Source organism: Salminus brasiliensis, chromosome 15, assembly GCF_030463535.1.
Source record: "Salminus brasiliensis chromosome 15, fSalBra1.hap2, whole genome shotgun sequence".
Taxonomy (NCBI): Eukaryota; Metazoa; Chordata; class Actinopteri; order Characiformes; family Bryconidae; genus Salminus; species Salminus brasiliensis.
The window spans coordinates 9,363,498-9,381,245 of NC_132892.1; the positions used below are offsets into that span (position 1 = coordinate 9,363,498).

At 41.4% G+C, this 17,748-nt stretch overlaps 1 protein-coding gene across 2 annotated transcripts in view; it reads left to right on the forward strand.

Annotated features, from left to right (window-relative positions):
- rasa3 (RAS p21 protein activator 3) overlaps positions 1-17,748 on the forward strand; it is an 86,286-nt gene that overhangs the window by 52,240 nt on the left and 16,298 nt on the right. For both annotated transcript variants that reach the window (XM_072656796.1, XM_072656797.1), the window contains exons 6-11: positions 8,738-8,818; positions 9,356-9,428; positions 14,046-14,119; positions 14,380-14,484; positions 15,356-15,512; positions 16,629-16,777. In XM_072656796.1, coding sequence (XP_072512897.1) covers positions 8,738-8,818; positions 9,356-9,428; positions 14,046-14,119; positions 14,380-14,484; positions 15,356-15,512; positions 16,629-16,777 — 639 coding nt within the window. The remainder of the gene's footprint in view (positions 1-8,737; positions 8,819-9,355; positions 9,429-14,045; positions 14,120-14,379; positions 14,485-15,355; positions 15,513-16,628; positions 16,778-17,748) is intronic.

Below are 17,748 nucleotides of genomic sequence, written 5' to 3' on the forward strand. Positions count from 1 at the left end.
AGATAGGTAGATAGATAGATAGATAGATAGATAGATAGATAGGCAGATAGATCCATCGACAGACAGACAGACAGACAGATAGATAGATAGATAGATAGATAGATAGATAGATAGGCAGTTAGATAGATAGATAGATAGATAGATAGATAGATAGATAGATAGATAGGCAGTTAGATAGGTAGATAGATAGATAGATAGATAGATAGATAGATAGATAGATAGATAGATAGATAGATAGGCAGTTAGATAGGTAGATAGATAGATAGATAGATAGATAGATAGATAGATAGATAGATAGATAGGCAGTTAGATAGGTAGATAGATAGATAGATAGATAGATAGATAGATAGATAGGCAGATAGATCCATCGACAGACAGACAGACAGATAGATAGATAGATAGATAGATAGATAGATAGATAGGCAGTTAGATAGATAGATAGATAGATAGATAGATAGATAGGTAGATAGATAGATAGATAGATAGGCAGTTAGATAGGTAGATAGATAGATAGATAGATAGATAGATAGATAGATAGATTTATAGATAGATAGGCAGATATAGGCGCAATAGTGTAAAGACTTTCCCACAGTAAAGGTGTATAATATGTCATTCTAAGCGAGTGACAGTAGGCTGGCAGTTGCAGTCTAGTAGCGTCTTCTGGATGTTTAACCTCGTAGTTGTTGTTTTTTTATGTCAAAGCCAGTGTGCCAGAGTCCAGAGCCTGCACTCTCAACAACTGTGCCACTGCCCAGTTAGTTCCACTCCACACTTTAAATATGCTGCTTTTACACAGAGAGCACAAGTTGAAGTGTTTCCACATGTGCACAGAATACTGAGGCAGGTCTCTGTGTCTGTGTGTGTATGATGTGCAAGTGCACATCCTGTGTGTGTGTGTGTGTGTGTCCCCTTATATGCCCTGACAGCATTAGCAGGGCCATGGTTGGCCAGTTTCCCATAGCAGAGCACTCTGGGTAATGAGCTTAGTGACACAGCAGAGCTCGTATAAGAGCTGAATCCCATTCATGTTATTTATTCAGCCTCCATTTTAAGACAGAGTAGGGTAGCGACACCGGCAAAAGGAGCTAGCCCACAGTTTAAGCGCTGCTGCTGCTTTTACACTCTAATGCATTTTTGATTTGATTTGATTTAGGAGGTTTAGTATGCACATGAGCAAACGGAGGCTGTGTGAGGGTATATTTATTGCACGCCACACTCTGACAATCGCACTGACTCTGGATAAGCCACACCGCCTGCAAAGCACTTAGGGGCATTTTTTGTTGTCCTCTTCCGTAAGACTGGCTTCTAATACTTGTCAAAGTTTACCAGTTTAGACAAAACAGTATACAAGTGAATTGGAAAAGGGTGGGTGCCATGGGGTGAGGGTTGTGGGTGGGTATGCAACCACCCTTGGGACCCACCCCTTTCCAATTCCCTTGCATACTGTTTGGTCTAAATTGATAAAGAACAACCAGAATTCAGAGATAAACAATATCATGTAAGTAAATTATTGTGCCAGTATTGGTCTGGAATAATGCCAAAGACCATGTACGCATACACCTGGACTCTTAATTTAAATATATGTGCCAGTAACAACAGAATTTGCTTATCTTTTAGGGAGCGTCAAAAAACGGCATGAAAAATATTGTTATCGTTATAATTATCTCTGTAAGTACGTCCATCATCTGACGCATCATCACTAATGTAAAAAACATATCACTACTACCACTCTCACTACAGTTCTTACTAATAAGATTACAAATACAAAACATAAACATGTTGGGTGTTAAAGGCAGGACTTAATGCAGGTAAATACAGTCAACCGTTGAATTAATATTATAAAAACATCTTCTGCAGTTGAGACAACTAAGGATTTTAGAACATAGCAGAATTTCATACTGAATATTTTTTAAAAGACTTCACTCAGCCAATCAGATTAAAAAGTACAGAGGAGAGCTAGAATTCTGCTCCGTCATGATGTAAAAGAATGAAAGTCATGGACTAAGCGCAACCATGAAAAGTGCGACTTCCTAAGTATGTAGATGCTTTTACTTTCAATTCTTTTCTACTTGGTGTCACTTTTCTCAGTGGGTGGAAGTTTTACTTTAAGTTTAACGCCACAGTGAAATGACTTGCTTAACAAATATTTGTATTAATACACTACATTTATACACATAAATGTTTGTGGACACCTTCTAATGAAGGCACATGGCAATGTTTTAAGACTTAGTAGAAAGCCTTGCTTGGACAGTAGAGACGGTTACTCCAACATAACCAGAATAAACTCATATTTTTAATACCCTTTAATACCTTGATTTCAGAAGATACAGTGAATGAGCAGGTGTCCCAATACTTTAGTCCAGAAAGTGTTTGGTTTTTTCTGTATTTGTTGCTGTATGTTACTAAACAGTAGTTCTGATTCCTTATTTGGAATCCGTGGTGCTGATTCTGATATTTGCAGTCAATTTCTGCACCCAAGCTGGCACTGAGAATTGGTCATTAATATACATGAACTCATTAGTATATGGATTTTGATTGGCTGTGGTCACATGTTAAAATACTGCAGCATTAAACGTGGAGTCGCATGCTGAGAACTGCCACCATAACTGTAGGTATGTGTGCATGTTAAATACTTTAGTTTTGTGAATTTTGCCTAAATAAAAGTATCTTAGAGAAGTTTAGCCCCGCCCATTTGTTTTGTTATACAGTCAGTTATACGATCAGTTTTCAGGGTATAAGGAGTGTTTCGATTCGGACTGCTTATTGAATGAGGCAACAAAGCAGGCAGCCAATCTGAACATAGGCCATATACATACAGTATATCCTTCTTTATGGCACAGTAACATAAACAGCCTGTTTGACTGTAAAGGACACAGAGTGGTTGGAAATGGTCATGTAAACAGGAATGAGCTGGGTGTATTAAAACGTTTCATGGGTGGTGTTTGTGTGTGTGTGTGTGTGTGTGTGTGTGTGTGAGTGTGTGTGTGTGTGTGTGTGTGTGTGTGTGTGTATGCATATGGATCTTGTGTGGAGCTGAGCTAACCCAAATTCTCAGACTGGACACCTACCATTGAACCTGTGAGAAAATCCCACTTTGGGCTACTAGCGGGTTAATACCAGGCCAGCAGTTGGCCAGTGGTGGCCCGATGCTGTGCGTCAGAGCCGGGTGTATTTATGGGCCGCTGTGGGACGGGGCCAGGCGGGCATTATATAAACAGGCTTAGCACACAGGAAGTGCTCCGGTATTAGTGGCGCTTTAAACCCTCTGTGTCATTGTAGACACTAAATACTCATCCGTAGCTGCTACTTCACCACATACAGTGTCATACTGGCCATACTGTCAATATTACTGCTTCCCTGCTTGTACATCAACCTTATAATCACTTTGTGTGCTATTATGCATACTTTATAACATAGTTACATAAGGACATAAGACACCAGCGAGGCAGATGTGCACTACATCACCTAAACTTTTGTATCTTTTTATATAGACCTGTATGTGTGTGTGTGTGTGTGTATTTGAAATTATCTGATTGGGCATGAATAACAGTAGTGTGTGAACAGTAGTTTGAGTCACAAAGAGATGTGTTTGTGTGTGTGTGTGTGTGTGTGTTTGATGGACTGTCGACCCTTGCTGGCGGGACAAGGCTTTGCATAATGTGCCATGATGATGTCATTCAGGCCGCCAGTGGGTGAGACTGGGCTTGTGTCTGAAAACACAGGCTCTGCCCTTATTGGCTGGATGTGACATCATAATGGACGCGATTACAGTGTACCGGCTTATTCACTTCCATTTATCCCCCCTTCATAAACCAACACACCTACGGGTGATGTGTATTTCTAAATGACTGGAATTAAAGGGCAAGTTCACCTTATTTCACATTTGAGCACTTCTAAATAGTTTTTAACTCTAAAGAATTAAGAGTTTTTAATTTGTTGGAACTAATCCAAATAAAGCCACCCATGTATCCCCATTAATAATAATAATAATAATAATAATAATAATCTGCCCAATATCGTTTATTTTACTCCAATCTCGGACACATTATGAATATCATCACATGTCGAATCATTGATTTCTAGTGAACTAGGGTTTTACTATCCTGTCAGGCCCACGTCATCGCCCTCGTTAGGCCGTGGGTCCACAGGCTCACATAAGGACTTCTGTTGCATTTCCGTTTGTCCTCGCTCACGGCAGCACGCTGCGGTTCCAGGTTTGGTCGGCCTAGCCATTCTTGCTCAGTAGCTGGTTCCCCAGCTCCACCCCCAGTCCCAGGTTCGTTTTTGGTTCGCCCTCTTGTTCGCCACGTTCAGGTTTTTGTTGATCACTGTTGTTCATGGTTTGCTGCTTTTTTGCCTCACTTCCCCCCTTTTGTTTGTCTTATTGCGTTAATAAATCTGTTTGCTTTGACTCCATCTAGCACGCCATGACATATCCATATAACCTCAGACTGCTTGACAAGAAGAAACCTACCTTCTAAGGCATCAACTCTCTTTCCCCCCCTATTACAGTCCATGGGAAAACTGGGAAAGCTCTCAGAGTGCTCTCTGCTTTCTATATAGAGTATGTTTAATATTGCACTGCACAATGTGATCAGCCATAATATTAACTCCTCCACTGTCCTGTCACTCTCCATTTTATCACTGACCATATGATCAGGACCCTATACGACCACCACAGAGCAGGCAGTATTTGCGTGGTGGGTCATTTTTTAAGCAAGGCAGTGACACTGACATAGTGGGGTGTAGGGTGTTAGTGAGTGTGTATTGCACTGGTACGCGTGGATCAGACACAGCAGTGCTGCTGGAGTTTTTAAACACAGAGTCCTCTCACTGTCCACTCTATTAAGTTGCTCCTACCTAGTTGGTTGATGTAAGATCAGAGACGGAAGCTCATCTGTTGCCACACAGGCTGCCTTGTATTGAGACCCATTTAAAAAGCAGTCAGGCCTGAAACACTCCTTGTAACTCCTTATGATGGTGTAAATGGGCGGAGCTTAGTGAAAAGTAGTGACAACAGCAGCAACTTCAAAACAAGCTGCTTAGTTTCTGCATACTTATTCACCAGTGTTTCGTTTTTGATCTCAGACACAACTTTTAGAAGTTTGTGGTTTTCCACTTGAAGAGCGTCCACATCCTCACCTCACATCTTCCCCTTAACAGACATGACTGCATTTAAATACCATGTCCAAACCAGACTGCGAGATACGGTCTAGATTTCTGCCTTTGATTGACATCTGATTATCATGTGGGAGTGTGTTGTTGTTGTTTTTTTCATGAGGGCTTTATTTGTGGAAACCAGTGACGTGCCAGACGACTCGGGGCACAGTCACACACCTGGCACGGCTCTTGAATGAGTCGTAGAGCATGTGTGTGTGTGTGTTTGTGTGTCTGTGTCTGTGTGAAGTGATTACAGCGGAGAAGTGAGGACTCTTGAACAGGGTCATTGGCAGGTGAACAGTGGGGTCATGGGTGTAGATGGAGGTGGAACGGTGGAGTACGAGAGGATGCCAGATACCCTGGCAAACATGTATTAGATATAGAAGCCAGAACAGACGTTAAAGGAGGACTCCTGGGGACTCTTCCAACCTAATCTCTACAGTCTGTCTCACCCGGTCTCTCTAAATGTCATTGTGGTGATACCCTCTAGGGTACATCTTCAGTACCTTTAGTTAGAAAGCATAACTGTAGCATATTTCATGGCAGTTATTTTAGCTGTGAATCACCACGGCTGAACCCGGCTTATAACTCATTTAGCAGAATGGCTTCAGATTGAAAAACGTTGATCTGAACAATATGATTAATATTTATTGCTTAATAATAAGTGATTAAAGTAGTGTTTACCAGTCAGCTCTTGGTTTTGTCCTCTTTATACTCTCTTTATGTGGCTCCTCGTGGATGCTCGTGTTATATATAAGTATTGGGACACCTGCTCATTCATTGTTTCTTCTGAAATCAAGGGTATCAAAAAAGTGTAGAGTACCTGTCTCTACTGTCCAGGGAAGAAGGCTGTCTATTAGATTGTGGAGCCTTGCTTTGAGGATTTGATTCAGTGACTGAAATGTTTGTGAGGTCAGGATGTTTGGATGATGCCAAAAACCATCATGCACCACAGTTCCACTGCTCCACAGCTCAATGCAGGGGGGCTTTCAACCCCTCTAGCCCACTTATGGCATCAAACATTTTGCCTGTAGGTTTATGTGTATCTGTGTCCACAAACATTTGAACCTATAGTGTATAATAGAAACCAGTGGGCAGGTGTTGTAGCTATGTTTGTGAACACCCCTAATTAATGCATTCAGGTCCTTTAAGGTTCACCTATTGCTGCCATTGTTGGCACCAATGTGCAAATTCACTCACAGCTTGTCACGTCCCGGTGGAGTATTGCCAATAGAATAGGACTCTCTGCAGCAGAGGGGTGCAAAGCCCCCCAGCATCGAGCTGTGGAGCAGTGAAACTGTTGGGAAGTTGGAGATGAGGTGCTGACTTCACAAATGCTCTTGTTGATGAATGCAATCAAATTATCAAAGCAGTGCTCCAAAAAAATCTAGTAGAAAGCCTTCCCCCCTGGACAGTAGAGACAGTTACTCCAACAAAAGCGGGATCAAACGATGAAAGCCACCTTTTTTAATAGCATTGATTTTAGAAGAAACAACGAATGAGCAAGTGTCCCAATACTTTTGTCCATACGGCCTTAATACAAGAGCTGAATAACCAAGGGGAGCCACATGAAGAGGAAGCCTTTCCTGGACAGTAGAGGCAGTTACTCCAGTTGCTAAAGTTATTTCAGCAGAGGCGAACGAATGAGCAGGTGTCCCAATACTTTTGCCTATGTAGCATATTAGGTTGGAAAAGGCTGGAGTAGTCTAGTTATCAGTTCAGGAATGTCTGATAGTTCAGTGGGCTTGTGATGGGAAAAAAGGAGCTGAGATTTCGTTTCATCACACAGATCAAAAACAGATAATCAGCAGGAGGGGTTGGGACGGGGACTCCACAGTCTAAAGTCCAACATCAAGGAGTGAGAGATAATTGTGGTATCTATTAAGGAAATAATGGATGGCTGAGGTTGAAGAATAACCAGACACACATATTTAGCACCCTTATCTCCTTTTAGATAAGATATGTAGGCCGCATGCTTGTGAGGATGTTAATTGAGGAAATCTAATTCTGAACCTCCCCCACAGTCTGCCTTGGTCTGTATTAGCATCGGAGTCTAGACTGCTGCCGATGCCAGTTGTCTTGAGTTCCTCAAAGTCTTCTGGTTCTGGATCTGCCTCACTTCAATTGGGGAACTGAGGGAAGTGAAATCTGATTAGTTCCAGGCTCTACTGCCCAGGCAACAGGGTCCAAAAATACTTCAGTGACGAGGCTAAGAGCTGTCTGCCTGTTCAGAATTGTCGGTGTATATTTGTCGCTCGGATGTTCCTCCCCAACTAATCAAGCTATTAGTAAAAATGTTTGGGGTCATCAGGGGGACGCTGGCTGGTTTCTGCTTAGGCTGATATTTGAGTAGATGTACAGGACTGTGCAAAAGCCTTTGGCGTCTGATAAAAGTCAAATAAAGATGCTTATCTGGGCCACACATGTTATTTTGTTAATAAACGAATAAAGAGTACATTGTGAGCCAAACAATTTTGAGGACCTGTCAGTTTTTACCCGGGTGGCTCCCGAGAGACCGTGTCGGAGTGTTAGCTTAACCCAGAGCTCTAATCTGGGAAGTCCAGTATTTACAGTCAAGTCAAGTCAAGTCAAATTTATTTGTATAGCGCTTTTTACAACTGTTGTCGTCACAAAGCAGCTTTACATAATTAGTAACCACCTTGTGTATCTAATGAATCCATCATTAAAGTCAATCAGGTGAGCTTCTGATAGAACTGAACAAATCCATACAATAGCTGGAGTTCACAGACAACCAAACCTATGAAGTGATATGGAAGAGAGTTGTTATCTTCTAACATAGCAATAACTTTACTGAAAACAACATATTCTGTATATTTTTTTTATAAGACTTTTTTTATAATATTTAATCACTCACATACTTTTGTTTAGTAGGTTGAAAGCTCTCCATGAGGGGGTGCTGTTTTTCCTCGACCCACTTACACATTAATAGCACTGTGTGTCCTTTTAATTTTGTCCTTGTTCGACTATTTTCAGGGGTGCCTAAGACTTTGACAGTTCTGTATTAGGTCATTTTTGAGGGTTGCCATCGGTCGTTGGTAAATTAGTGTTTTCATTTTGGTAGCTTTTTTTGATGGGGAATGATTGGCTGCTAGTTTAACTGTTCATATAGCAAACTTACTGAATTCAGTAACCATATGACTGGAGTTATGCCAATGCTCTAGGTAATCAATAAGTATATGAGTGCGGTGTTCACAATTGCATCAGTGCTTTGGGCCATTGCATTTACTGCATTCATTCATTTATTTATTTATTTGTACATTTGTACATATTGCTATAGCCAGATCAATGTGGATGCAGGTTTTCCTAAATACATGTAGATAGCATTAGCTATAAATGCTCATAACGCAAACCTCATAACGCTTTTGAATTAGATGTGAGTGACGGCGAATCCTGACACATATATTACAGGTATACAAGTATTGTATATCAAGCCAGTTGGCATTACTTATGCCTGAATATGTCAGTTGGGATTTCACCAGTTCATCATTGACTATAAGTAAAGACTACATTGCCAGAGGAGTTACAATAAATGTTGTCTGCATTTTTCTCTGTTCAGAGTGTTGGAGTGCCAGGGCCTGCCCATCGTTAATGGACAGTGTGATCCCTACGCTGCAGTTTCTCTACTGGGGCCATCTAGGTAAGAACTGTCAGATTTGAATGCCTTGGCAGGTTATAACAGCTTTACACAAAGACAAAGTTATAAAAATTAAGAAAAAAGTGACATTGAATTTCAGATGCAGGAATCTTTCAGTTTACCTACTGACAAGCCCTGTGCTGATGTAATGTACTTAATTAATGTGGAAAGGATATATACATGGAATTGGGTTGCTTTAGGAGTAGCAGCACATACCGTTACTCAAATCCAAAAGTGTGTAACTAATGGAAATGTGTGTGTGTGTGTGTGTGTATATATATATATATACACACACACACACACACACACACACACACATTTCCATTAGTTACACACTTTCGGATTTGAGTAACGGTATGTGAATGTGTGTGTAATGGAAATGTGTGTGTGTGTGTGTATATATATATATATATATACACACACACACACACACACATTTCCATTAGTTACACATGTTCGGTTTTGAGTAACGGTATGTGCTATATATATATATATATATATATATATATTAAAAAAAAATCTCCCGTCTTTCTCTCACAGGTCAGACGCCAAAAAGACCAAGGTCAAACGGAAAACCAACAACCCTCAGTTCGATGAAGTCTTTTACTTTGAGGTAAGAACTTCCAGCGGAAAAAAAAACATAGGTGTCCTTCGAGACCCCCTTCAACCTATTCCTGCTGAACAAACATTAACCATTAGAGTCATTCTGTGAACCATTACTGTTGCACTCAAGTGAAATGGAGCCTGAGATGTGGAGCACATGTTTTAATTAAAGCCGGTGTTGAGATGCAGAGTAGGGTGCACCAGTGAGTGCTAAGGAACTTGCTTACCGTCAGTAGGCAAGCGATAGACAACACACTAAAAAAAAATAGTAGAAAAAAAAAATAGAAACATCTTGAAACAGTGTATTTGTTGTTATTTCCATTTTTAAGTTTATCTTTAATAGAAATAAAAAAACGAGAATTTTTTTTTTTTTCAACATCAAAACAGGGTTCAAAAGTATACGTAGACCCACAGAGATGATTCCTTCAGTCGTGCGGATAGTTCTGAGATGTCCTTCAACTTGCCATGGCCTCTTCACTTCCTGTTAGTGATCCTGGTTGACTACAGCTGGTAGCTTCTCTGTTCCCACATAAAAAAAGGCTTGTTTGACCACACTCATTGGATCGACCAACACCCGGTACAATAGGAAATGTCCAAGCTCAGTGCAGATCGAAAAAGAGTGATCATAGATTTATACAGAGTCAGAGATGTCGCTTGAGGCCATTTCTAAACAACTGCAGATTCCATGTTCATCAGATGCACAAGAACACTTTGCCAAGGTCTGGCTAATAATGACCTGAGGTATATTTACAGAAACAAAGGTGAGGCATTTATCCCCAAGAACACTGTATCAGCTGTTAAGCATGACTGTGGTAGAATCATGTCCTGGGGCTGTCTTGCTGCTATTGGAACTGGTACATTGCGAGAGGACAATGACCCCAAACACACTTTAGAAGTGGCTGTGGGACCCTATAGACGCCCTATAGCCTAAGTCCTATAGAAAATATTCTGACTGTGTTTAAAAGACCCAACCAAATTTACCATCCAAAAGAAACCAACAAATTTAACTACCAGAAGCAGTAAGTGCTGTATGTACATGTTTTACTCTATGTATAATTTTAACCCTGTGTTAATATCAGAAAACAGCCTATATGCATAAATGGTTCTCTGCTTGGCTAAACGGTTCTTCATTTACAAGAAAACCCCCTGTTTGGTTCTTTATAGAACCTTTAAATTTTTTTTAAAGGTACTATGCAGCACCAGAAAGGTTGCACAATTACTGGAAACAGGGGGGCTGCCAGGAATTTTGGGCCACAACTCTTAACAAGTCTGTCAAAGTACCCAATGAATACCTTTTTTTAGGGTTGTTGGCAGCCACAGGCCCTTGGAATCATCTTAATTCACTACACCCCTCCCCATACAGCACCCCAATACAGCAACCCTGGCTAGAAGTCATTTCCAGTACTATAAAGAGCCCTTTTTCTGCATTGATATTTTAACAATATTACAGGACATTTCCTTTTTTATATAATCTTCCCCATTATCTACCCAATATGGAAGACCAATTACTCAGTCCCTGTTCATGTGAACTCATGTGAAGTCAGCCTCCACCTCTTTTCAAACTGCCGCCGATGCAGCATTGCTAGAAAGCCAGGGCGCTTGAAGGAAAGCGTGGTTTCCCAGCACTGATAAAACAGTTAACCAACACCCTGTGCTGACCAACATCCACCCAGCAATTCCAACTGTGCTCTCTTGGCCTCCAGTTGCTGATGGCAAGCAGCATGATCTGGGACATTTCTATTTTTATAGAAATATCCTGTAATATGTAATGTTTTGTCTTGCAGAATCTTGCATTGATTGATATTACAGAAATTTGTCACAAAGCTCTCCTAGATGTTTCGTTTTGAATCTCAGTTAGCAGTTTTAGCAGTTTGTGGTTTTCCACTCGAAGAGAGTCCACACCCTCATATCCTCCCGTAAACAGACAAGACAGCATTTACATGCCATGCACATGTTTCTTTGTTTACAAAGTGGCAAAATGAATGGAGTCTGGGTGGCAGACTGAAAAAAGTCATTCAAATACAACAAAATATTGAAAGGAAGGTTTTAATATACTTTTAGCAGTTACTGTGATGACAGCAGTAGTATATTATGCCAGTACGGTACTGATTGAAACCAGTTCCACCATTAACATAATACTATGATCTATAATAACCAATGTTTTACTGTGTTCCAGTGAAGGCCTAGGCTGTTCTAACCTTACACTGGCGAATCTCAATACCTCCCTCCACCATTAGGCGCACAGATAGTGAGAAGTGATAAGTGGCGGTTTACCGCAGAAAGAAAAACTGAGAGAACGAAAGGGCAACAACGAGGGGAAAGGAGAAAGAGAACATATCCACGCCCTTGCGCTCGCTCTTGCTTGGTGAACCGTTCCTTTCTGAGAAACCACAGCAGGGCTGTTGATGTTGTGAGCTCTCGAGGGAGTGCTGTGTGCGATACACGTGCCAGCGGGGACGATAGTATCTCGCCTCGGACAAACTGACCACTCTCTCTCAACTCCCTTTTCCTACATAGCAGCCTGCTCCACCCTTATGTACGTCTGTCCTGGGCAAAACCCTTTAATAGCCCCCCCGGCCACTGGCACGCAGACACATACAACACACAATCCAGCGAATGCGAGAAGACAACAGGGTGATTGATTCCGACACTCTGAGGCATACAATTCACTCTGTTGATCGCTTCCTCCTCACAGTCGCGGCCTTTCCCACACACACAGGCCAGGCTTCAGCTCGCCTCACACACGCACTGGACACACAGGCTCGTCATCGTCCATCAGAATGAAGAGTCTTCTGTCATTTTTACCCTGCCAACATGCTTCAGAAGCCTTAAAGCTTTGTGCCATGAAGAAGTGATTCATATTTCAGCAAAATCCTTAATATAATAATAATATTACTCCACCACCTTAGTCCATTCTGTCACTTTCTGTCACTTTCAGTGATGGTTCTGTATGTGTCAGCTTGTCCAGAAACGTATGTGAGCATGCCCTTCTTGGGGGGTGGCTTGAAGTGTGAATTCCACTGTACAGGGACCCCCAGGAGCATGTCGGTATTGGCAGATATTGGCTTCAAAACTAATTAAGAGAATGGAAAAGATGGTTTGATTTTTCTAATATCTAATATCTTAAGCGCTATTATTCCTACTATTTCCACTATTCAGCACTATTTAATAATGCATTTAATATATAAATGTGTATTTTTATTCATTTCCTGTATTTGGAACAACGCAGGAATATATGTAACATTACATTGACACAATAATACTAATCCAGGTACATTCACTCCCAATTTCCACATGGATATTTATACATGTGCATGTAAAAATATAGTAAATATAGTAAATATAGTAATAATAGTCATAAATACTATCTTTTTTTATTAAATTACCATTGTATAGTGTGTTTAATGTCCTATAATACAGTCTGACTGACCTCTCAGATCTTTTGGCTCCTAGTTAGTTCTCTGTTACATTGGCTCCCGCTGTAAAATGGAGCGTTTCCACAATACGATTGTTTCTGAACATCCATTATTCAAGAATAAAGAAGTGGCGGGAGTGTATTAATATGGAGTCCCGTATGAATATAACAGCATAGGATGTTAGCTAGGACAGAATTAGGATGAATTGGCTGTAGAAAACATTGTGAGGTCTGCTGTCCCAGCCACTTAACTACAAGCCATAAATAGCAGCTGACTGAGATGGGAATATTGGCCATGTCTACCCTTTTCCTGTCTACCCTTGTCGTGGGCCAGCCACTGCCAGGCACATAAATAAGTGCAGAAACGTTGCTTTCAACAACAATTGTGGCATTGTCTCTGGGGGGAAACGTGCCTCTCATCAGTGTTTCCCAACCCTGCTCCTTCAGTAGCCCTGCATTGCACGTTGCAGCGTTTCCCTGTGCTGACACACCTGTCTCACCCATGAGCTCACTGGCCTCCTTCTAAAAATATATGAATTTGTTACACATCAAGTGTATATAGTAGCAGCGGCAGTTGTAAACAGCATGTGGGGAAATTCTGCATTCACTTACAGTGTAACTTACAGTGTAATGTTGTTTGGTGCGCTTCAGATTATTATTCCAGCCGGTGTGCTTGTTAGAGGGTTAGAATAGATGAGGAAGAAGAAGGGGGAACCCTAAAACGTGAAGTAGAAGGGGAAGTTCGTTCAGCTAACGCAGGATTTGCTGATGGTCCTTTTTTGTTGCCGAGTGAACAGGTGTGTTGTGTTCTGCGCAGCGGCTCCTGTGCGTGTTCATTCATCCGCACACTTCCTAAAGCGATCGCGGCCAGACCTCGCTTTCTTCCTCCCTTAATCCTTTGGTCAAATGCGCCTGTCTGGCTCGACCAGTTTCACCGTGGCTAAGATAAGCCTCAGCGCCAGCCAAGGGCACGGCAGGAGCAGGGCATGTGGAAAGCCTGACCTGGACAGCAGTAATAACAAATACCGGGTCTGCATTTATATAAATAAAGCACTGATTGTTATTTTATGCTCAAACTGAACTCAGTCAGGCACAGGCAGGAGTCTTAGAGTATATAATAATAATCATAATAATAATATGTTTTTATGACGTGACAAATATTAAACAGACCTTTTTTTAAACATACGTGTTGTTTAATATCCCTGATTACAGGTTACCAGACCTCTCAGCTACACCAAACGGCAGTTTGATGTGGAGGAGGAGGACGTGGACAAGCTAGCACTGAGGTATGTGTGTGTGTCCGCATGTGTGTGTGCATGTTAGTCTATCGTAGTACATTTTTGCTCAGGTGTCAAGAGGTCACAAGGTGTCTCAGTGTAAAGGGAAACACAAACGTGTGCAGTAGGAAAGATCCTGATAGTGAGTGTGTGTGTGTATATATATAACTTACTGTGAGTAACATTATGTACTCATGGACCAAACAGGTATCAAGCTTTTTAGGACTAGTGAAGGATGTGTGCTGAATCTAACGTATGTCTCTCCTCAGGGTGGATCTTTGGAACGCCAGTAATCTGAAGTTCGGGGACGAGTTTTTAGGTGGTGTTCGGGTGCCGCTGAAGGTTTTGGGTCAGGCGGGCGTTCATGACGCATGGTAAAGTTAAAACCACATACAGAACATGCAGCCAAATTAAGTTAACTCCTTTTCACAGTAGCCAAGATGTCTGTTTTGGATGTCCCTCAGTTGAGCAGCTGGCAAACATGATATGGCAAAAATATTGCATTACAATACTCAAAAGACATTTTCACAATATGTACCATGACATTTTGACACTAAAATACATCAGTAAAGCCACATTATAAATCAGATACCTCAGCTTTATTTATTATGTGCTGCTCTACACTCAATAAGGCTTCTATATAGTACTGATTACTGGTTATTTGACCCCAACAGAATCCTTTTTTAATGCTATATAGGACTAGGGTTTGAAAAGCACTTAATCTAAGCAAAGAACAATTTAAGCATCTGAATGATTCTTTGAATTGTCAGGCATTTATATAGAGGCATTGCCTTTATTAAAAACCTTTGAAGAGCCTGTTGTTGAGAGGACTGTTTAGGCTGTGTAGCATTTTTACCTTATATAGCAGCTTCAGAATTATTGTGATGCTCCACTGACCGGTAATAGGGAGAATCATGTCTCTCGTGGCTGCTGTTTAGAAGATGCTGGGCTTCCTTGCTTTGCCATGCTGTAAGATTTAGTGGTTATCAACATATGAAATTAGGCAACTCTTTATTTGAACCCGCTGCATGAAGCTGACATAACCATGTCATGAGCTGTCGTAACAGATTGTGCCCAGTTAAATAACAGTGTCACGCTCCCATTACCAGTTACCGTCGTAATGGATACTATAAAATCTGATGTCATGACTTTGTTGCAACATTGTGTGACAGTTATTGGTCATAGTAACGGGATACTCTTATCTTTCTCTCCCCCTGTCTGTCTCTCTCTCTCATTCACACACAGGTACTTCCTGCAGCCGAGGGAAAACGGCAACAAATCAGTAAAGGCTGATGAGCTGGGCTCTTTAAGGCTCAACATTGTTTATACAGAGGACCACGTCTTCCTTTCAGAGCGCTACAGCCCCCTCACTGACCTGCTGTTGCAGTCCGCACACATGGAGGTCAGTATGTGTGTGTGTGTATGTGTGTTTAGAAGGGTGTGTAGGTTTGATTTCAGTGTATTTGAGTCATCAGCTTGTATTAGACCTCTGGTCAAGTGTAGGGTGTAGTGTAGAACACTACTTTAAAGCAACATTATGTAACATTTGGAACTTAAAATAGCAGCTTCAGAGTCATGTTGGCGCTCCACCTACTTGTAATAGGAAAATTTTGTAACAAGATTTGTGAGAACTGTGTACCGCTGCGAACATATTCATATTTATGTCAAATCTTATAACGTTACTCTGTTGCCCTAGTCTACATGCTTCTTTCACATTCAGTGGCAGTTCTATATCTCTCAGCTTGTCCAGACATGCATGTGTAAAACGTGTCCTGTAATGGTGTCTCAAACTGCAAATTCCACTTCCTGACTATAGGGGGAGCCCGGGAAATATATATTCTTGCATTCTTGCTGCTTTAAAGAATGATTTAGCACTATACAGCGTTTCCCTCTTACTCCAAATGTAGGTGGATCAGAAAGTCTGAACATGTCTGAAGTGTGGCGTCTTTAGATTTGCACAGGTGTTACATTGCTAACATGAGTAGAGGAAGCTCATACCCCACCATCAGCATTGTTCATCATCACAAAATCAGGCCCCTGACTACAACTAAAAGGTTTGATGCAAGTGTCCCATAATTTAAAGCAACGCTATGTAAAATAACAGCTTCAGAATCATTGTGATGCTCCACTGACCGGTAATTGGGTTAATAGCATCGCAATTATTGCCACTCCAGGCTCAGCACACTGCTAACTGCATTATGTAACTTTGGTGGAGCGGGCAGGACATCGCTCATGGGAACTGCGTAACACTGCGTAATCCGAGTCATATTGCTGTAAAATCCTGTAGGATTACTCTGCTAACTCAGTCCACATGCTTCTTTCCCGTTCAGTGACAGTTGTGTATCTCTCAGCTTGTCCAGAAATGCATGTTAAAAGCTTTCTGTCTGTAGGGGGAGCCCAGGAGCTAGAAATACCAATTCTCTGTAATGCTGCTCTGAACATGCATGTTGCACAATTTGTGTTTAGAAAAGTGTTTAGAATTTTCCTATGGATGTAAAATGACTGTGTTCTGTTGTAGCCTGTCTCAGCGTCGGCGGCCCACATCCTGGGAGAGGTGTGTCGGGAAAAGCAGGAGGCGGCCGTCCCGCTGGTGCGTCTCTTTCTGCACTACGGCAAAATTGTGCCTTTTGTCAGTGCAATCGCCAATGCAGAGATAAACCGCACGCAGTGAGTTTATACACACACACACACACACACATTACTGTCTTTATGCGGGTTTTACATTGAGCTATTTGCTATGGCTGTAGTTTAAAACTGCTGTGACTAAACTCTTAAAGGAACAGTTCACCCATAATCTGATCCCTGTTAGATGTGGTTCAGACATTTTCTAGAGGTCACATCATGCAGTTTTAGAATTTTCCTCTGTGTTTCTCAGTCTGGCTGATTGATTCTGTACGGGTTGGCTCTAGTCTGCAGATTTGTTTCGTCAGTCAGCGTCAATAGTTGGAGAGAGAATTAAGTAGTGTGTGAAAGGTGCTGGTTTAGATTTTTGGCCTCCCGATTGCGTTTTAGACTAGTTGGAGTATATCAAACATTTTATGACCCGACTCATAATCCATTAGTGTATTCTGGTCATCGACTCAATCTGAGGGGGATCTGTCTATAGCCAATGAAAACGGAGCAAGAAAAGTGCAGTTATTTTTATTTTAAATTCCACCTTAAATGATGCAGCAGCTACATTCTGGTGCTTAAATATGTCGCATCACTCCAGCACCTTTTAAGGTGGCACGGAAATTCGGATAAGAAGCCAACACCTGTCTCCAATATGCGCTGTGCTACTCACCTCCAACTCCCTCTGCAGTCTACACAGGCTTGCTAACTCCGTCTTACCACCCACGACCTCAGCCTTTTCACCTTATTTCGGTTTGGATCAGCGTGAATCTGCGTCTCCTTGGTAACGTGAGACAGACGTGTTTTGAGACAGATCAGCAGAACTCAATATTTATGATCTACTATGACTTTAAAGGTCCTGTAGTGTACCCAAGGCTTTAGTGGAAACTGTGAATGACTGATAACTAGTGTAAGCAAGGGAGTGACTAGTAACTGGGGAGAAAATTAAGAAAGAAAAACTCAAGTATTAAATAAATAAAACTTTGAAGGCGAAACCTCCAGGAAGGTAGATCTCCAGAAAGAGCATT